Consider the following 22,137-nt stretch of genomic DNA (forward strand, 5'->3'; position numbering starts at 1 on the left):
ATGCATTTGCACTTTATATCATGAATTCCTTGCGTTTGCTGTAAAAAGTTACACCACAATCCTATTAGGAATGTCAATATCTCTAAAAGTTTGTATTTACCAAGCAATGTCATACAAATTTTCAACTTTGCTCCGTTTTAAAATGGCCGAACTATTAATTACGCACAATGTGAATGGGTTCCTGCCATAGTCCTCTTTTTAGCTTAATGAAACTGAAGAGGATTTTTTGGCGCGTTAATGCAATTAACCAATGTACTTAAATGAGTTATGTACCGCTTACCCGCTGACAGTGAGCAAGGGCGTTCATGCCCGAAACGCGTCTGTTTGGCAGTGTGTTGCACCTCTGCACTTTATATGCAATAAAGGACGAAGAAATATCCTAAGTAAGTCTGGCTGTGGATTTATTCACCTGTGTCTGCGCACTGGGTTCGGTGTGGAAGAGTCGCACGAACTTTCCGGTTGGAATATATATATATATATATATATATATATATATATATATATATATATATATATATATATATATATATATATATATATATATATATATATATATACACATTTTTTTTATTTATGTCTACTGATAGGTAATTAGGTAGTTATAGTTACGACCTAGCTCCTCATAGGAAAAGCATTTTTTGTTTGCTAATAACTTTGGTGCCGTTTGACAAATCTTCACAACACTTTCAGATGTAGTTTGCTAGTCACTTCAGCTGCTGTCTGGAAAGTTTCGGAATGATTTGTCAAAGGGGGGAGGGGGGAATGGGCAAAATGCATTTTTCCCATGTAGTTTCCCATAGGGAGTTTAGACATGACTACAACCCGAGCCGCTGAACGGAATTGCATCAAATTCATCAGAAAGCTAGATCTTGGGCCAGAAAAAATGCTTTTTGTAATTTGATGTAAATCTGTTCAGTAGTTTTGGAGGTATTGAAGAAAACAAAGCTAGGTATATCTAGAGATGCCGATTCACTGTGGTGGACCCACGCCCCAACAGCAATGCCGTGATTGGCTGGCCGCTGTCTGAGAGAAAAATTGTGACCAAAATGTTGTCAATTGGAACACGGTTCCTGGGTAGGGGGGTATAATGTGTAAATAGGGTATAAAACATCAGGACAGAGATATCCTGACCTCATGGAACTGCTGGAGGGGTCTGTGAGGGACTACTCATCTGCAATAATTTGTCCAAAAATGTTTTCTTTGGGTGCTCGCAAGAATCCACGGATCCACCACGGTGCTCATCGCCTCCTTGTGAATCCGTGATGGATCCAGATCCCAATAAAGAAAAAATACACGCACAGACCCACTCACAACCCCACACACAACCACTCACATGCCCACTCGCACATCCATACAGCCACTTACCCACCCACTCAGAGACCCAGACAGACACTCAAACACCCAACTCATACACTCCGGTACATACCCTTGCAACCACTCACACAGCCACACACCTATGCAGCCACTCACACACCCACTCAGACCCCAAAAACGACTCGCATACTAATGCAGCCACTCGCACACCCACTCATTGACCCAGAAAACCACTCACACACCCACTCAGACCCACAGAGGCACTCATACACTGGCTCACATAACAATGTATACACCCACACAACCATTCACACACCCACTGAACCGCTTACACACCCAGTTTATAGGGACGTTATAGTTCTGAAATAGCATTAAAAAACCGTAGAAATTCACTGATAAAAACAAAGATTACAGGGATGTTGTAGTTAGTATGCTTAAAAAAATAACATAGAAATTCAGTGAAAAAATCAAAGGCTACAGGAACGTTATAGTTAGGAAATAGAATTTAAAAAAACCTTAGAAATTCACAAAAAAAAAGGTTACAAGGGCGTTATAGTTAGGTTTTCAGCAGTTATAGCTACCTCAGGTAACTAGAACTCCTACCCTAAGGTAACTATATCTTGCGCCCTTGCTATGCACTGCTAATTACCCCACATATTACATGACTCATGAAATCTTCTATGACATCATTAATAATATCACTGCAACATTTGCAGTGACATTATTGATGAGAAAATTGTGCATGGCAGGGCGTGAGTTAACTTGAGGTAACTTTAATCAGATAATCAGAGCCACTGGAGTTATGCCGCAGGAGAGTACCAAATTATGCAGCAGGTTTGAGTAGATTATGTGACATAATGCAGCACATTTTGTAATAGTATTGCTTCATTATTTAGTCACTTTCAAAATTGGTAACACTGTCTGGGCATTGGTTGCACCTCATTAGTACAACTCTAACACTCAAATATAGCAATAAGCAACAGAAAGGTGACTAGTCCAGTTTTACAAAAGGCCTTCCATTGTGCTACAACACTTGTCACTGTATTTTTAGTAACTTTGAACTGTTTGAGCTTGAAACAAAACTTTTTTTGGGTTAAAATCTGCACATTATGCGGCATATGATAGCTTATGTGGCAAATGCGGCAAATCTATAATCATGTGATAATCGCCGCAGCTGCACAATCTTATAATTCAAGTGGCCCCTACTATAAATGCTAAATTTCTATGGTTTTGTGTGTGTATAATCTGAACCTATCTATGACGTCCCTGTAACCTTTGTTTTTTTTTTTGTGAATTTCTATGGTTTTTTTAATTCTATTTTTCTATTTCCTAACTATAATGTCCCTGTGACCTTCGGTTTTTCAGTGAAAAAAATAAATAAATATATATATATATATATATATATCAGAGTCATAGCTTCTACTGTTTGTCGCTAAAATTGGTAAGGGACAAAATGGACACATCTCCTAAAACTCCCAATAGATAGATGTATAGAGATGGTGTAATTTTTCATAAAGCATCAAAGTGCACGTTAGTGCTGTCAAATGAACCTACGGCCTCCACGTGCCATTTAAAGCAGAGTTTGCTGCCACATAACACGTGCAGCCGTGACCAATCGGAGAAAGCTTTGTCCACAGCAAAAATCAACTTTGTGTTTGCAGTCAGGTGGCGCTAGAGCAGTGGCGTTTACACATGACAGTCTCTCAGATGATGGGCAGAGAGACAAAGACCTGCACGTTCTGCTGAGCGTTGCACGACCTTTGCTTGTTACTGTGCCATTAGTTCTAGCTGTGAAATGAATGGTTTACCTGACCTTGACATGTTCAAAAAAGTTGTCACCCAGTGTGTAAACGGTTGCAGCTTTCCATCACTCACCGTTAGTGGTTCACTCACATCGGCATCTTGCTTTATTGCGTACGTTTGTGGTGTGGGTGTGGAGGAGTGCGCTTTTCGTCTAGATGCACGCATGGATTGTGCTATATAAGCATGCATGTATTTGTATGACTTTAAAGTGGCTGGCCCAATATTCTCTTTTTTTTTTTACTCTTGTATGTATATCGACACACATGCAGAGGTATTCAGGTATCTAAGATGCACTAAGAAGGCTTTTTTTCATCCATTATTTAAATAAAAACGATTATCTATGTTTACTTAAATATGTTGCTTCCTAGGCATGTGCATTATGCATGTGGTCCAGAGATGTGATTACTGACAAGCATGTACACACCTAAAAGGTGAGGGCTCTGTAGCTGGGGATACTGAGGCACTGTCGCATGGAGTATGGCTAAGCGCTTTCAGGGCAGGTCACCCTCCCTCGTGCCAATATTCAGGAGTATCCTGCACAGCACTTATTTCCTTTTCCTGCAGCACATATTTGCATTAGGAAATTGGACTCCTGTGGGTGATTCCCCACTGCCTTGTATCTGGGTCACAGGGTGTACCAGATCCTAAAGCCACTTTGGGACAGTCGCGTTGCTGCTGTGCATGCCCGCCCACAGCATGCTTCTGCTCCTTTTAACTATTAGTAGGGCATAGTGCTCTGCACGGTATCGCACGCCTCATTCCTAAAGTAGACCTCCTGTGCCTGTACCCTGCTATCCATACCAGCACTAGAAATCTTTCAACTGGTGCCCTAATATGAGACACAAGTGTTAAAAAGTTTGCACTGGTTTCCAATAAGCGGGTACTGCCAATTCAGGACTTTTATGTTAGCCTAAAAAGACTTTCTTGGCAAAGCCCCTTTTTATCTTACATGTTAGGCCAGGATCACTGAGATCCTGTCTGCATCACCTGGAGACTCTTCTTTGAGACAGAAGTAAACCTAGTGCATGTTTTCTGCCTTTGACCCAATACTCTGGAACCACTTGACAGCAGCTAATGCTGTTTGGATGCTCTTTGAATAGGTTTTTCTTAAGGAGATCTTTCCACCAGTAGAATTGTGTTTGTCCAGTTGCCTTTTCCCTCCCCCCTCACCCACTCCATTATCTGAATTCTACTACAGTAATCTCCATGTACTAGAAACATTATACATAAACACAAATGTATCTTTCAGTACAGCTCCTGGTGTGGAACTGGCCGTTTACATGACATTGCAGCCACAGTTCATGGAGTGCCCAGCAGAGGAACAAGCAGTTTAATAATCATGGCGTTTGACATCCCTTCGGGGCGGGTTTCTGGCACATTGTGAGGTAGTGTGCTGCCACTGAGTGTCCTGACAACCTTTTTTGGATCCTGACAGAACTTTTGGTTCTAGTTCGTTGTTGTATTTTCTGCACCTTTCAAGAGCCTTAATTCTAGACCTGGCCTTTCAGGAGGTTTGGTGAGCCAGGGCCATGATACTTTAACTCTCTCTGTCTCTTAAGCTCTGCAATGGTATGCTTCTGCCCATTTCTTGACCCCACGGTCTGCCTCACATTTGCTTCCTTTGTTCAGATCACTGCCAGCAGGTAGTGAGCAAGAATTTGAGCGTAGGACACGTTCAGAGAGAAGCAATGAGAGAGAGAGTTTAGAAGGAATACAGTGCGAAATAAGAATTGGGAATACAGGGATTCATGAGACGTATGAGGTAGTGCTCTGGTAGAAAGAACTAGTGGAATGCTGAGAGGTGAGAGTTGTGAGGGAAGTAGTCGACGTGGTAGAGCTAAGAGAATATCCTGAGGGGAAGAAGCAGCAAAGAATGCATGGACCAGAAGACCGATGCGGGAATATAGTGAAATAAATGTTGTGAGATTGCTCAGCAATGAGAGCCGTTTGAGAATGCGATCAAGGGGAAGGACTGCGAGAGAATGCTGTAAGGAGAAACTGTGAGAGAATGCGGTGAAGGGGAAGAGTTGTGAGAAAATGTGATGAAGGGGAAGAACTGTGCGACATTACGGCTGGTTTCGAGATAACGCAGTAAGGGGTATAGCTCTGAAAGAATGCATTGAGGGTGAAGAGCTGTGAGAGAAGATGCGGAAGCGTAAGAGCTGTGAGAAGATGCGGAAGCGTAAGAGCTGTGAGAGAATGTGAGGAAGAGTAAGAGCTGTGAGTGAATGTGAGGAAGAGTCAGAGCTGTGAGTGAATGTGAGGAAGAGTCAGAGCTGTGAGAGAATGTGAGGAAGAGTCAGAGCTGTGAGAGAATGCGAGGAAGAGTCAGAGCTGTGAGTGTGGGAGGAAGACTCAGAGCTGTGAGAGAATGTAAGGAAGAGTCAGAGCTGTGAGAGAATGTAAGGAAGAGTCAGAGCTGTGAGAGAATGCGAGGAAGAGTCAGAGCTGTGAGAGAATGCGAGGAAGAGTCAGAGCTGTGAGAGAATGCGAGGAAGAGTCAGAGCTGTGAGAGTGTGGGAGGAAGAGTCAGAGCTGTGAGAGAATGTAAGGAAGAGTCAGAGCTGTGAGAGAATGCGAGGAAGAGTCAGAGCTGTGAGAGAATGTGAGGAAGAGTCAGAGCTGTGAGAGAATGTGAGGAAGAGTCAGAGCTGTGAGAGAATGCGAGGTAGAGTCAGAGCTGTGAGTGTGGGAGGAAGAGTCAGAGCTGTGAGAGAATGTGAGGAAGAGTAAGAGCTGTGAGAGAATGCGAGGAAGAGTCAGAGCTGTGAGAGAATGTGAGGAAGAGTCAGAGCTGTGAGAGAATGTGAGGAAGAGTCAGAGCTGTGAGAGAATGTGAGGAAGAGTCAGAGCTGTGAGAGTATGTGAGGAAGAGTAAGAGCTGTGAGAGAATGCGAGGAAGAGTCAGAGCTGTGAGTGAATGTGAGGAAGAGTCAGAGCTATGAGAGTATGTGAGTAAGAGCTGTGAGAGAATGTAAAGAAGAGTCAGATCTGTGAGAGAATGTGAGGAAGAGTCAGAGCTGTGAGAGAATGTGAGGAAGAGTCAGAGCTGTGAGAGAATGTGAGGAAGAGTCAGAGCTGTGAGTGAATGTGAGGAAGAGTCAGAGCTGTGAGAGTGTGGGAGGAAGAGTCAGAGATGTGAGTGAATGTGAGGAAGAGTCAGAGCTGTGTGAGAATGCGAGGAAGAGTCAGAGCTGTGTGAGAGTGTGGCACATGGGTAGAGCTGTGAGAGAGTGTGAGGAAGAGTTAGAGCTGTGAGAGAATGCCACAAAGTGGGAGAGCTGTGAGAAAAGGCGGTAAGTGGAAGAGCGGTGAGGGGGGAGAGCTGCGAGTGAATGCCGCGGTGCTCCGAGGAAGGGACTGTGCCTGAATGCAGTGCTCTCCCGGGCTGTGCTTGGGCGCACTCTCGAGCTGAGGGTGCTTTGTCGTGCACATGGCTGCCTGTGCTGTGATCAGGGAGGGCGGAGCAGGCGCACATTGTGCGAGCAGTGAGAGTGCGGGCCGTGAATAGAGGCCTTGTCCTGCGCGACAATAGGCTGTTAGCAGAGGGCAGGACCTCGGGGAGGAGTGAGCTGCATAAACTGCGAGAGGGCAGAGTGCACAACATCAGTCACAAAAGGCACAAGCGGTTTCAGAAGGGAATGCTCGACTGGGTGTAAAAAGCCTTTGTCTTTTTGTTTTGTATCCAACTGAATGTTGACAAGATGAAAATAGTAGATTAACAGACCAAGTAGCCCAGCGTTGGCATTTCTTTTCTAAGGCTCCTTCATTTCATGAACCTTTCACTTTTCTCGTTGGGATCATTTTCCTTTAACTCAGTTTAGGGATCATGTTCTGCTGCTGAGAACTGGTCTCATCTTTCCATGAGTCCCAAAGTGGGCAAGTGATTTGCTTGCGCTGGACAGCAGCTCACCTGTAGCAGGGTTCAAGCAGGCCTCCTGGGTGGTCGAACAGGAGGAGGCGGCTGGTAACTCTCGTCGTTGCGATCATTTCTAGTTTCACCCTGTATAGTAGTCCGCGTCTGATTGGTAACGGGGGCATTCGGGCAATGCCCGAGGGGCCGGGGTCCAAGTTCCAGCTGAGGGCTGCTTTTGAGCAGCCTGGGGGCCGATTTGAACGGTGTCTCTGTTGTTCGACTATACCGCCAGCGGATGTCTGAGTGGCCTTTCTGGAGGGAGATGGGCGCTCATTACCTCCCTTATAACAGCAACAGGTAGATTTGTCACCCCTTTTGTGTCGCTGGGCCTCCCATTAATGTAGGCATACAGAGCGGGGCAGGGGGCCTGAGCAGAAGTGGCCTCACTTGCTTTCAGATGTGTTTCACTAGTGTAAACTGATGCATGCATTCCCCCCCCCCCCCACTCCCTTTTTATGTAAAATTACGCTGAAGCAGTGATTTGAGGGAAGGCATTATGCTAATGTGGGCCGATTTTTTTATGCGTTGCCCAGGCCGATTTTTAATCCCAATCCAACCCTGATAGTAGTGTTATCTTGCATAATTTACCCTACTCCTTTCAAAGCAATCCTGCTTACTGAGGAGCAAAGACGCCTCGTAACTAATTCCAGGCCACGGACCGGAGCACTCCTGCTAAAAGGGTGAACAACCATAACTTTAACACAGTGGATGTTAAAATGCTGCGCTTACAATTAAAAAATAAACATCTTGTAATACACGGGCCTTGTACGCAGTGCCGCCTGTAATTGACAGCGTTGTTGTAATTCCACAACAGTGTTAACTTGCACTATAATTCAAGATTACTGTTTCACACTTTACTTCACTCAAGGGTGTGAATTGACTATTGAGAGAAGTAAGACATCATGAAAAGGTGCACAAATATGATGTGAATGGGGGGGGGGGGGTGTACAAAGTTTGGTTTAGACTCTTTAGTAGGTATAAAGTACTCCTAACCCAGTGCAAGATAAGAACTTGACAGGGGGCCGGGGGGCAACTTCCACCCACGTAGAGTTACTATGGGTTTAATATTGTGATTATAAACGTTGAGGGTTGGGGGACGGGGTGGTCCTGTGTCATCTATTGTGTGCACCATTAACGGTATAATTCGTAAGTAGCAGTAATCACCACTGTGTGATTCAACATCCTCTCGTTCGTGCCAAAAAGAGGCCTAATAGGCAGTTTGTGCAGATGGCCTGAGTTAAAAAATGAATGACCTGAAAATAACTTCCACATCCCCTGTAAAAGGTAAGGAGTTTTTTCGTCTATTTTCAAGATGAACCTTTCCCGCCCTATCACAGCTTCTTCCTTTGGTCTTCACGCAATGTGCAATGAGAGCGCGGTGATGATCGAACTGTGGAGTGTACACAAGCAAGGGGTGGGCTTGAAAACCCATGCTGGGTGCTGCTATTTTTATGTAATTGCGCTCTGCCCAAGACTGTCATTTCTATAGTTTATTCTTTGTTAATTTCCTAAAATGCTCTTCGCTAGGTCTGGCAAGTGGCCACCTCTCATGTGTTGCCCTCGGCTTTCAAACCAACAGCCCATTGGATTCTGGGACTTGTATTTTCACATCCGGCGTTATAAGAAAGGTCCCTTCATGGAAATTGTTGATGGTTACGAAGCCAGACCTGGTTGATAGTGCCACAGACGACCTAGAGCGGGCCTGAAATGATCTTGGTGGGAAAGGAAGCAACAGGGAAGTTGTTAGAGTTCCACAGACAGGAATGTAAATTCACTGACAGGCAGTGTGGGTAGCTTTTTCTCTACTTCACAAACCCACAAGTATAGTATGGGGGATGAAGCAAATTTCACAAGCCACTTATCACTTATCACCTCTTTTGTTATTAGAGGTCTAGGTGAGGTAAGAGGGGAGCAGCGGATAACTGTGTGGTCAATGATTTCGAAAGAGCACTATGCACAAGCACACCCACAAGGTCAAAAGTTAGTCATGGTGACCTACTTGCAAACTATAAGCTCTGTATGGAAAGTTGGGCTTTCACAAGGATTCTTTAATCTCGGATATTTCAAAGATAAATACATTCAAACATATTTAAAAACCAGAGTCCAGTGCTGAGATACATTTATTGATATCGTCTCATAAATATTTTAATTCAAATCACTTGGAACGCAATAATATTAGTTTTACTTCTATTTGATGTGAGTAAAAGGTGTCAAATTAAAATTATTCATTTGAAAATTATTAATACAAATCCCACATGCCCATTGGAGAGAGGGTTGGTTTTAAAGTATGCTCTCTGGTCAACAAGCCCATATTGGCTGAAACACCCAACTTTTTTTTGATTTATTAAATGGAGTCGTTGACCAACTCTGAAATCGATCAAAGACAGGTTACTTGGACCAACTTCTTGGAACTACAGTTGCTTCCTGCTCATCTAAAAAGCCAACATGCAGACTATACTATAGGTCTTCCATTAAAAAGCCTGTTTCTGCCTGCAATAATCATATATTCCACTGCATTACCAAGGCCACAGAATCAATGCTTAATACATACGTGCCTACAAATGTATACCACATGTGCATTTGTACTATTTATCACCGTTACTGTAATAACTATTGACACAAAAAGTAGTTCAGAGCTCTGGTGCTGTAAAAATAACATATAAGGAAAATAAATGCATCAAATTACATTTCCCAAAAATCTAATATGTTAATTGTTTTGTTCCATCTTGCTGAAAAAAAAAGAATGGTGTGTGTGTGTGTGTGTGTGTGTATCTGCGTTAATCAGTGAGACCATGGACTTGCTGCCGCTGATAACTCTGTACTGTTTATCTACTCTGCATCACTTTTTCACTGTGAGGCGTTAACAGTGCAGTAGAATTTATATTGAAAATCATACCTTCCATATGCTCGGTGGTGTTACACCTTCAGTGTTGTGACGCCTCTGCAGGGCAGTGCCTTGGATGCAGGGTTATGGCTGCCAACTAATAAAGCCCTAATATTGAGAGAGGAAGGCAGGTGTATGTGTATTCATCCTTCACCACTGACTGATGGCGTCTGCACACATTCTTGATTATCACTCCCTTCCTTTCACTCGTTTTGGACACTAGCAATGCCAATATTTACTTAGACTTCAAATACTAGTGCTCTGGAAAATTTATATTTGTGGTGTCAATCCACATATCAGAATTTAGGGTTGTGCAGCTTTATTTTACCAGGTGTGGTAAAAATTGCACCCCCAAGATAATTTTTTGCAGGTCAATCTTACCAATATTTCCTGGAGTAAAAATGCGCAGAATTAACCCGTCAATGTGAATTTAGTGTGTTAGGTGCAGAAATCCACGTTATTCCCCATTTCTTGGAAAAAACATGTGATGGGTTACTATTATCTCGTTCAATAAATTCTGAACATACACTATCGAGGTAATAATAGTTATATACACTGGGGACTTGTGTTGAAGGTTTCTAGTGTATCTGTCCCAGAAATACTAGATGGGTTGTTCCTCCTTCTTCCTCCCATTTTGGGTGCTTTTTATTTAAACTCCACTAACACAATTGTCAAGGGGTTCCCTTTCTTTTTTCTCTGTTGGCAACTGCTTGGTGTGAAAAAAGAATGGCTTTAAGAATAAGTAGAATCTGTATTGACCAAGTGTGTGCAAAGATTGAGGTTTTGTCTCTGTTTATTGTATCAGTCAAATAAATCAGATGGTAACCTTTTGTCTGAGCATATTCCACCATCAAGCCTAAACTATCATCGCTTATTGGACTTGGTCTGGCTGGTGTGGTAATTCACAGGGGCTTGTGTGTACTCTGGTCTTAAGGAATCCATACCTCCTTTTTTCAAGGTTAACACTAAGAGGACTTAAGTGACTACTGGCCAGAGACAGAAGAACTTAGATTCCTGAAGAAGAGTGCTAGACAAACTGCTTCACGCAGTGGTGAAGAGACTCTTCTTAAATCTGTGCCCTGCTCTTTACAAGCAGCTTAAAGCACCAGCCCAGCTGAACTATCATTTGTCAGATTGAATCACTTCAGTCATTAGTTGAAAGTGATGCATAGACACATTTCACTGGACTTACTGGAATTCACACTTATAATTAGCAAACACATTCACTCATCTATCCTGTTGGCTTAGTTAGCTTTGATTCTAAATTCAATTCATCATACTGACATCTCCTGCTTCTTCCCTCCTAATACTATATACTATGCAAGAAATAAAGACAGGTGGAAGAATCGCTTTCCTTGCATCTGCTCGAGTATCCGTTGTTTGAAAATCATGTACCTTCTATTGAGAGATATCACCAATCAGTAACCTTCTGTATATGTGCATTATGCTCCCATGAAGCATACACATCTTTAACAGGTATGCTGAACCTTGCTCAGCTGATCTTCTCTATTATAAAGCAGCTCATCTTCATGACTGACATCTGGAAGAGTGGAACTTCTTACAGAGACTCATAGAAAACCTCGGTAACTTGGTCTCTATTTAGTTAGTGGCACATTCAACCAGCTCGCGTGGTCACAGCCCTGACCTCTTGTTGCTCTTAATACTTGATCTCAGACCCCCAAAGGCATCCCTCTTTCATCAACCTTTTCATTAAAATCTAGTTAGCTCTCCAAACAAAACCTACAACTAACCAATAACCAGCCATCTCCTCACATACACAAAAAGAAAATGTAGCCAGTTAAGTTTGCAATAGCACTCCTTCACTCTGAACAGCCCACCCGAAGATCTCTCAATATTCAATACCTAGTAATGCGAAATAATGGTTGCCCTTAACCCCTTCACTGCAGCGGCTATTCCGCCGCAGTGCTAAGGGGGAGCGCGGCCGCATGCTGGTGACGGAACCGCTCCGCCACCAGCCTCCGTTGAGCTGTGCTCATGACGGAGCGGTTCCGTCATGGCCCGCCCCGCTCAATGGAACATCCAGCGCAGGCGCGGAATTCGCGCCGCGCAGCCGTTCCAAGCGGGCAATGACGGAACCGCTCCGTCATCAGCACAGCGCACCCGCAGCTGATGACGGAGCGGTTCCGTCATCAGCATCCAAGGAGTATATATGATGGCTCCAAAAGTCAACAGAAACACAAACATTGGCTTCCTTGGTGAGCTTCGCCAATGGCAGCACCAGGGTAAAATGCTCATGGAATAAAAGAGGTTTACGTAACAGCAGAAAGTACATTGGCAGGTTCTCATTACCAAAGCCCCACTTTTTGAAAACTGTGTTCACCTTCTAACTCCGCACACCAATGACCAACCAACACACAACCAGTCTGGCTTTGTAACCCAGTTTGGGACCAAAGTCTCTTTATTACTCTTACAACTTTTACCACCCAATATAGTGCCCATGCGCAACCACTCATACTGTTGTACTTTTTAACAGCTTTCTAATTTTTCAACAGTGTGGGACTGTTTGACCAATTGCAAACATCCCACAGAAATTGGAAAGACCTTTCTGGCCGACATAATTTTCTGTCTGGAAAATCAAATAATGAAACTTGGTCTTTTCCAATCTAATATTACTAACTTTATCTGTGGTGTTCCACAGCAGTACGCAATTGCTGTCCCTCTTCTGTAGCATACCTGTCCATTTGCCACGGCTCCAAAGCCTGTGATAATAGCTATTGCATCCACTCAGACAGCACTTAGAGCCATCTAAATCTAAAAGCGGGATCTGAGGAGTGACACCAAGTGATGGTCTCTTTTCAGAATGTGTAGTAGTGAATGCTTCATTATGGACTTTATGTTCAAGCTGCTGCTCTACGTCTTGTGGGCCCAACACCTCTCACTTTTGGCTGCAGGATACCATGCAATCACTTTTCTTACAAATGCAGAAGTGTTTTAACAGAGGGTACTGTTTAGCTCTCTTTCACTACATGGGTAAATTCAAGTATGGATAATACATGTTATCATGACTGGACAAAGAGTACTCCCCTAATTAAAGCTGTCAAATAATATTGCTTTGGTACTTTATTCCCTAATAATTGTGATGTATCTTTGAAACGGGTTCCAACCAGCGCCCTGTCTATGCTACACATAGCACAAAGCCATGGGGCCAAGTTCATGTGTGGCCAGTAACTTCATTACCACATTGCGTCTGCACTGAAGTCTTTCCACTTGTTTCCTTTTGAAGAAGGATTACAGTTCAAGAGTCTACGTTTAGTGTACAAGACTCTACATAGCAGCCCTCCTGTCTGATTTTCCAAAGTCTTCCGACCCAATCAGCTGGAATATTGCTTGAAAATTTATTTGAAGACCGAAAAGTGCCCAAGGCACTATCTTCTGAAGCTGCCTTCCACTTCGCCCAAGACTTGAAACTGGCCACCTGAGATTTTGGAGAGTGTTAATGACTACTTTGTATGCCGACTTTAGTTCATGCTCAGTCTAAGCACCTAAAGGTCTAATTCCCTCCTCCTTATCTCCAATTTCATCCTTTTAAACTTTTCAAAGTCTGGTCAAATGCACGAGAATATCAAGCCCCCATGAATATTAAGGGTTTTCCAATAAAATAACTTCAACTTAGAATAAGGATTTCTTAAAGGTTCAGACAAACAAACTTCTTGACGAAGAGTACAGTTGTTAACTCATGTTGTTAGTTTGTATACGCTGTCTAATCGTTGCCTTGCAGAACCCTTTCCAGGTTCTTAAAAGCAGCTTACAACACTGTACAAAAACACAAAAAATATATAAAAGGCGAGAAATTAAGCTTTGAATGAATGAATGACAAGAGGACATTGAGACAGGGACAACATTGGAAATAATGTATTTAAAGTGGCCAGTGGTCAAATCGTTTTTTAAATGGCGTCAGTGCACATTGGTGTTTGACCAAAAATTAAACCTTGGTGTTAGGGAAGAGATGGTAAACAAGTATTTAAGGAATGAAATAGCAAACTTTGTCAGCACGTGAGGTCCTGTGGCTTGAATTGACCTTCTTGCTGCACAGAAGGTGAGGTGGGGTCTGGGGGTGACGCACAGGCAAAAGTTCTTGTTTGCAGGAGAAAAGGATCAATAATGGTTTTGTTGTGCGACACATTAATCAGTTTTAATATCTGTAATGTGCTAAGCATAACTCCCTCAGAAAACACATACACAAACGTTGTATGCATCTTTTTCACATGACTTCCCCGTTATCTCGTGCTAGGGTATCTCTTCAGCTATTTTGCAATTCGTCGGCCAAGGGAGGTATTCCCTTAGGCACCCGTCTCTTAATTTGTGGCTCTCTGCAAACTTGAGAGGAGCTGGTTTGAGCTAATCAGCTGTGGCAATGCCTCTCAAAGACCCATGCTGTGTTCAATCGGGTCTGGCTTAAAAAAAGTTCAAACTCTGGGATGTGCCCAGTTTGGAATAGTTAAATTGTAGAAAGGGAATATAGTGACTTCATTTTCTTTTTTTTTAAGGACTCTCATTTATCAATTCAAACAAACCAGCTTGGGTTTTTCCCTTGGCTTACAAAATACCTTGCAGCTATTTGAACGCCCCCCCTCCAATAGTGAAACAAAAGTTTTCCCGGACTAAACCGTTTTAAATTGTGATGGTATGATCCCTTACTGAACACTCAGTATTTTACGCAAGAAAAGTGGTCTTCTCCAGGGTCCTGGAAAGTGACTGGCATCTTTCGGACCTAGACAGCTATTGTAGAGATGTGGGATTTTCCTGTTTAGAAGGAAATGCAAATATATATTATATATATATATATATATATATATATATATATATATATATATATATATATATATATATATATATATATATTATATATATGGGGTAGGCGGTGAGTGAATACCTGAGGACCTTTATACCGAAGTAGGCGTGGTCGTGTTCTGTAGAATCAAAAACTGCCTATGTAACAATAGGGCTAAGACGCATAGTTTGTGTAAAGCTAGATTCATAGCGGGTCTCTAAAGGCCCAGTCTCCCTGTCATTTCTGCAATTTCAAAAAAATAATAATAATTTTTAATCCTGGATTGATTGCCATCAGCCGCTGGTTGGATAAACTCTGCACCAGAAAAAGTCCCTTTTCTCACATTTCATGTTATTTTGCATATACACTTTCAAGCAGATAGCAAGAAGCATTAAGCACTTTTCGTGGCAAAAAAATAGCCATGTTTTGTGCATAATAGGAATAAAATTGGGCATTCCAAAATGGTTTCTTAGATGCATGCATCCAAATAACCTCCTTTCTCCTAAGTGATTGCTCGCGCCTCTCTGTAATGTGAGTGGTTACTTGTGTGGAGCAATAAAGGGTGAATAAAGACACATTTTCTAATGAGGGCTGACTCTAATCCATTCATCATCTAATACCACCCTCTTCATCTTTGCTGCTACCTAATCTGGTTAAATGCCCGTTGTGGGATTTCATTGTAAAGCGTCTGCTGGGAATAGGGTACTTTTGCAGTTGGATTACTCTCAGTAAATGGTCCAGCGGTTCGTTTTGTTTCAGTCTCGTTTTGTTTCTTTCATATGTTAGATCAGGCTTCCTTGCCCGCCCCTCCTCCAGGCTCACATCTGAAAGGACACAAATCTCAAGCTGGGTGTTACGTACCAAGAAAAAGCTTGTTTTCTTCCCCAATTCTTTCAGTTGCAACAGCGCAGGGGATAGAGTAAAAGTGAGGCTGCAGGGGGGTCGCCTTAACTGTATTGATCTTTGTTTGCAGAATTCATCGTTTGTATCATGTTATTCCCATTTATTTTACGGAATTTATTTGCCTTATGCACAGGGTTACTTTGGTGTGTTCTTGAAGTGTGCTCAGTATTGCTTCCTTTGGATTTAGTTTATAGAAAGACATACTCATTTATTATCAGAGGCAATAAAGTGAGATGTAGCAGTTGCTGTTGTGTTTAGTAGAAAGGAAACATCCCCATGGGCATTTGTAGGTCTCTCCGTTTTCCAGACTTTGGCCCACATGTATCAACAATGCCATTTGCGATTCCTTATTAACGAAAAATAAGAATTCGCTAATAAGGAATAGCAAAAGGCTATTCATGAAGAAATCGCAAAAAAAAATGTGATTTCTTAATATTACTTAATTGCGATACGCAAATTGCGAGTCGCAATTAAGGAATACCTTCCCATTCGTTCCTATGGGCCTAGAGGCCCATAGAAATGAATGGGAAGACATTCTCAATTTGCGAATCGCAATTAGCGAATCGCAAATTGAGAATGCAATTTCAAGGGTGCAGGGGTGTCCCAAGGACACCCTGTTGCACCCCTGAAATTGATTTGTGCACATATGTTGCACACACATGCCCTTAGGGCATGTGTGTGCGCAACATGAAACTTTGAAAAAAGCACTTTGCAAATTACCATGAAGTTGAACTTCATGGTAATTTGCTACTCCTATTCGCGAAATCGCTAATTTGTTTACTTTGATGCATTGCATTTAAGGAATCTCAATTTGGAATTCCTCAAATGCATTCGCAATTTAAGGAATCTCAATTTAGAGATTCTTTAAATTGCGATTTTTGCATTTAGGATGATGCATCCCAAATGCAAAAATACCGGTCGCAAAGGGACAGATTCTGAGAATCTGCCCGTTTGCGACTGGTTTTTGCTTTGATGCATGTGGGCCCTAGAGCGCTAGAGTCTAAACCCATCCGAAGCATGTGGATAAGTGCATTTTCCCCAAACAGTCACTTTATTTTCATTTTTTTATTCTTTACAACACTGCTTTTCAGAATAGCATTCCTTACACTATAGCTGTCTACTGCGTCAACTGGTTATTAATATTACAAAATGGCCTTGCCTTTGTTGAACGTTGCTGACCAATTGGCACAATGCTCATTGTCTTTACCACAAAGTGTAAGAACCATCATGGGGGTTGGTTTGGAGCTTTTGATGCATAACAGGAAGTGTGTGTCCCATGTGAGAGGGCACCCCCACATGCTTTAAGTGAGAACGCTCAAAAGAGATCTTCTTTTGTGCTGTGTGGGTAACCATGGTCAATCTTCAAAGGAGCAAACCAGTGGGAAAAATCCAGGGCTCTCTAAACAATGCTTCCTAACCAAGAATAATGAATTGAGAATTACCTTGTGTCTGTTGTCGATTTATGTTATGGGGGCCAATTGTGACATTTTTCACTTGATGGCACATTTGAATGAAATTGTGACTTGTCTGGTGACGGTCTGTGTTGGAGAGTTGGCTTTAGATGACAAGGCCCAAATCTAAGCGCCGCCTCTTTGAATTAATCATGCTTCAACCCACAGGCCGTTTTGTTGTCTCTTACAAAATATATGCTACATGATGAATAACTAAAGGCAATGTTAGAAATGTAGGTAAAAAATACTTTGTAATTTAAAGTGTTTTCGAGTACCTACGTCAATTTGTTGAAAGGTTTTAGCTAGATATATAAAACTAACGCTTTATTTTTCTATTTTTTCCAGTCTAACAAAGTACCAGTTGTGCAGCACCCTCACCATGTACACCCTCTCACACCCCTTATCACCTACAGCAACGAGCACTTCACTCCGGGCAACCCGCCTCCGCACTTACAGGGCGACGTGGACCCAAAGACAGGTAAGGCTGGTATGGATGGCGCCAAATAGATCCTTATGACGACTTACCAAGGTGCTCTTTCTGGAATTGTGACTGCCTCAGTATTGTCATTTCACACCTCGTCACTTCATCATTACAGACACAGGTCTGGGAAAAGAACAGTTAAGCACTTTTGTTTCCACACGTGCAATATCATTATTTTGTTACACATTTTTCTAGATATTCTTATACATATATGATGCTCAGTGTTAGAGTGTGTTTTTTTGCTATGCCCTTCCCATTTAAGAAAAGAAAAAAATCTGGGGTACAGGGTGGGTAAATGAGTTTCCCAAGATTTCTCAAATGAAAGTAGAGAAGCCGAGGATGGAATTCATGTCTCCAGGTTCCAAATCCAACACTTTCATAATTTGGACACTTTAGCTTCTATCCCTTTGTAACTGGATTTTCTATATGCTGATAACATTTTTTAAATACATTTTTCTTTAGGATAAATAATGGAGAAAAATTGTAGCAGCAAATCTGTTGTTGGGTTGCAATAACATAATCATAACTAACACAGAAGCTGCATATTTAATTATTGCCATACAAAAATCTTTCGTTCAGCATTAATAGGTTTAGTTTTAAAGTTCGTGTTGGCGTCAGGGTTAGTTTAAATCATAGGTCAATGTAAGTGTGGGTGTAGGTGGAAAGCATTTTCTCCATAATTGATTGTTTCAAAAGATTTGTTAGTGCATATCATATTAAGTACATTTTCGTTGGTCAGGTTTCTTTAAAGAGGGCTCTCAATGATGATATTTCTTTACTGTTGTATCCTCTACTGACATAGATTCTTCAATTGAATCTTTTTAATGTCATACATAAAAAAGGTATGATCGAAATATGTTCCCAGCATATAGTGGGATGGGGACAGGGATGAAGAGTCAACACCTGCGAGTATAAAAGCTGCGGAGTCGAGAATAGTACATTTATACTTCGCTATATATAATTTCTTGTGTGATACAGGTGTTTTTGATATTTAGGGTTAAGTATTTTTGTAGGGCTTAATAAAAAAATTCTCAATGATTAATAGTGGACTGTGGCCAAGTTGGTAGTTGCAAAATCAGGCAAACATTTTCAGTACCAGCTTTGGTATTTAACGTAGTTATGTGACAGTCAAGTCCCTATATGTCGCTCTGCCTTAGTTATGTTATGAGGTCCAATTTGGAATGCCGGGAAGCAGACTAGTTCCAATGTTCAGTGCTTCCTCCATTCCTCCCTCTTTCCCTTTCTCTGTGTGAATTTGGTTCAATAATCATCCACTGGAATTACTCATTAGTTTACAAGTATTGTCTGTGCTTTGAAAGTTTATGATTATTGCAGTATAATTTTGCATACAGGTCTTTTGTTGTCTGATGGAATCACAGGCCCAAAGGTATTCTTCTGCCATTGCTGTCATCTCTGGTTCTTCTCAAAGCATGATTCAACTCCTTTGTTCTACTCTGAGCTTTGTGCAGTTAGTGATATTGCAGTATAATTCCCTGTAGTAGATGTTTCTTCATCTTTGGGACAGTGTATGAGAAAATGTATCTTGTTTTTCTTCTTCCCTCTCTTCGTCTCCATTTCCACCTCTCACTCCTTACTCTTTATATCTCTCTCGTCTCTCTTTCCCCTTTCCTTTTTGCTTTTACCTCAATTTAATGCCCGGAATCCTTTCTCATTTTCCCCTTCTCTCTCTCCTCCCCTCTCACTACCTCTCAAGTTACAACAGATTCTTCTCTGCCTCCCCTAGTGCGTGTCCCTCATCCACGTTTCTATTTCACAGGCCAGTGTTCTTTGTTTCACTCTCTCCTTTTCTCCCTCTCTTGCTCTTCCTTTCTTTTCAGGCTCTGGTCCCCCTCTCTCACAAGCCAAAGCTGTTATTCTCTTTCTCCATCACCCTCTCAGTAGTGCCTTGGTTCCCATCTTATTGTCCATCACTATGTACTTTTGCCCTCCAACTATACTCTCGAAGACCCTTCTTGAGAGCTGTGCCTGCAGTCGATTCGCTTCCTAGGGTGCACCTGATTTGGCCTTCTTGGTATTGGGTGTATACATTCACAGCTAGTCTCTAACAAGACACCACTTCCTGAAATGTGGGCTGCACAGGACAGTAGCTCTTAAATTGTTGTAAAATGGCCTTAATAACTACCCGCAGTACACTGTCCTTGTGTAAGTCCTCATCCGAGAGTACCCGCAGCGTACAGTACAGACGAAGCACATTAATCCGCCGGGATATGTGTTTAGTCATAGAGCAGCAGCAGTGTCAATAGGAAAATGTCACTTTGGGAGATTTAATTTAAAGATTGGAAGCTTGACAGATGAGGGGTAAGAGGGAGGACATGTTTTAGAAATAGGATCCCCATGTCATTAGTTTTGTGCATCGGTTCACAGAAAAGGCAATATGTTCTGTACATTTCTGAGCTAAGACATTGCATTTTTAGGTCTCTCATGCATGCTCGGTCTGTTGCAAGACATATTGCTACCTTATAGTGAATGACCTTTTGGCCCGCCCAGTGCTTGCCATTGGTTGGCTTCATTGTCACTCTCATTTGCTTCAAATTCATTAGCCTTTGCAGGCTTTTATTTCTATTATTGCTTTTATCCTTGCCCTAGAACACTTTATTTTTCAGGCATTACTGTTTTCTTTTTGGTTATGCACTCTACAAGAGTGCATGTTTTTTCCACCTGTCTCTTGGTCTTCATTACCCCTCCTCCACTCTCCTAACCACCATGTTACGTGCTCCCTTCTCTCATGTGTGCTTTTCTCACGCTTCCTCTACATTGCCTTTGTACCCTTGTGCTTTCTTTCCGCAAGTTCAACATTGCTGTTTTGCGTTTGATCCCTCAGCCGTACCCCTGTTTTGCTTCTGCTCGACCATACACATATTTAGTCTTACCCTTGTCCCCATGTTGCCTCTGCCCAAGCTACCCCTTACCGCCCCTGTTACATCCGTCCTCAACTTTGCTCCCTCCCCCAGTGATCCTCCCTCCCAGTGTTGCTCACCGCTACTAGAAAAAAAAGGCATTCGTTTGCAAACATGATGCTCATGCCTATAAAATGACATGGCCTGCTGTATCAAATTATTCTTTAGCCGTTGAGATCGGGGATGCTGTGAGGCATAGCTAAAGGCATTCACAAAGCCAATGGGTCCCAAATACAAGATCTTCTGACTTTACCACTGCTTTTTTTTTTAACTAAGATACTTCTATTAGGTTGACAGTCTACAAGCTCTGGCAAGGTCAATAAGTCTAGCCTCAGCAGAAATGTTATTTTTTATTTTTCTACATTATACTATATGAAAAAAAATATAATTAAAATGTAAAAATAACGGAGAGGCCCAGCATTACAGGTACGCTAGCTTTGGCTCTGAAGTGAAGTCCTTATCAGGCGGCTGGGCACTTGTGATCAGGCAAAATGCCGTTGCTCACGGGGCGAGATAGCAAATGGTTGTGGTTAGCCGACCCATTGCACATGCTGTATACTGTGGTGGGTGGAAGAAAAACGTGAATGACACTTGAACAGGCCAATGGATGAAGAGGCTGACCTAAAGTCCCTGTATGTATGCATTTTAATTGATTAGGTTCCCCCCAAAAACATAAGGCTGAAGAGACAGCTGAGCTGCTGGGGTTTTTTTTAATTCTTTTTTTTTTTTACTGGTCTTCTTTTCCCTTGAGGGGGATTGTGTTCATTATTAACACATCATTCTGTTTATTATTAACTCCTCAGTTTGTTATGGACTATATCTGTAGTACTGCATGGTACCGACAGCCATTTTCAAACAGGCCTTTATTTGGAGAGCTCAGTAACTGAGGAACAGTGAAAACAGTCATTGGTAAAACCAATAGGTCTGGCCTCAGCAAACATTCAATTGTTTGATTTTTTCGTCAGGCTAGGCAGCAAAACTCTCGCCAGACAATTATGTGAGAAGAATCACCAGGGGAGGGGCTTTGCTGTACTCATGTGTTGGGAGCCATGAGTACTTGTTATGATTGGGCAGGAGGTATTTGCTTCCACAAACAAGTATTTGCCCTCCACACAGCTGTTATACTGTGTTTATGTATCCAGCTGCCTGAGCCTGGGCTATCGGGGACATGCACATGACCTTTTGAAGATATTAAAGCATCTTAAATAACTAGATCATTTATGGGGGTTTTCTCTTGCAACACTACAGATGGGACTAGGGCAGTCATTAAATCACTTGGATGTTTAGACATGACAATGCAACCTTTTAACCTACACCAACATTATTCTAAAGTTCTTTACTTCCACAAAAATACATATCCATCCCCATGCTTTCTACTTCTAATGTTTCACATTTCCAAACAACATTCTTTGAAAGGCTATTGGCATTGCCAATGCTTGTTTTCTTTTTTGCAAGCATATGCAAAAGAAATTAAAAGTTTAAATGAAGGAAAAAAAAGTAATAATTCTGCGATCACACATGCGCACACAAAATAATTTTAGAAAATAGCGGTGTAGTGGGGTACCTCAATATAAAGCACAACATATTTACAGAATGCAATAATAATAATGAAATTAAAGGACTGCCCTATCAGCCTCAAAAACACCATCCATGACACCAAAATGCTGTTTTTCAG

General features: G+C 42.0%; 1 protein-coding gene across 44 annotated transcripts in view; it reads left to right on the forward strand.

The window, feature by feature from the left end:
- Nucleotides 1-22,137, forward strand: part of TCF7L2 (transcription factor 7 like 2) — a 337,643-nt gene that overhangs the window by 271,114 nt on the left and 44,392 nt on the right. For all 44 annotated transcript variants that reach the window (XR_015295976.1, XR_015295977.1, XM_086922837.1 and 41 more), the window contains one exon: nucleotides 17,409-17,541. Coding sequence is in view for 42 of the 44 variants with exons in the window: in XM_086922837.1 (XP_086778963.1) it covers nucleotides 17,409-17,541 (133 nt within the window). In the remaining 2 variants the exon portion in view is untranslated. The remainder of the gene's footprint in view (nucleotides 1-17,408; nucleotides 17,542-22,137) is intronic.

This window comes from Lissotriton vulgaris, chromosome 5 (assembly GCF_964263255.1).
Source record: "Lissotriton vulgaris chromosome 5, aLisVul1.2, whole genome shotgun sequence".
NCBI lineage: Eukaryota > Metazoa > Chordata > Amphibia > Caudata > Salamandridae > Lissotriton > Lissotriton vulgaris.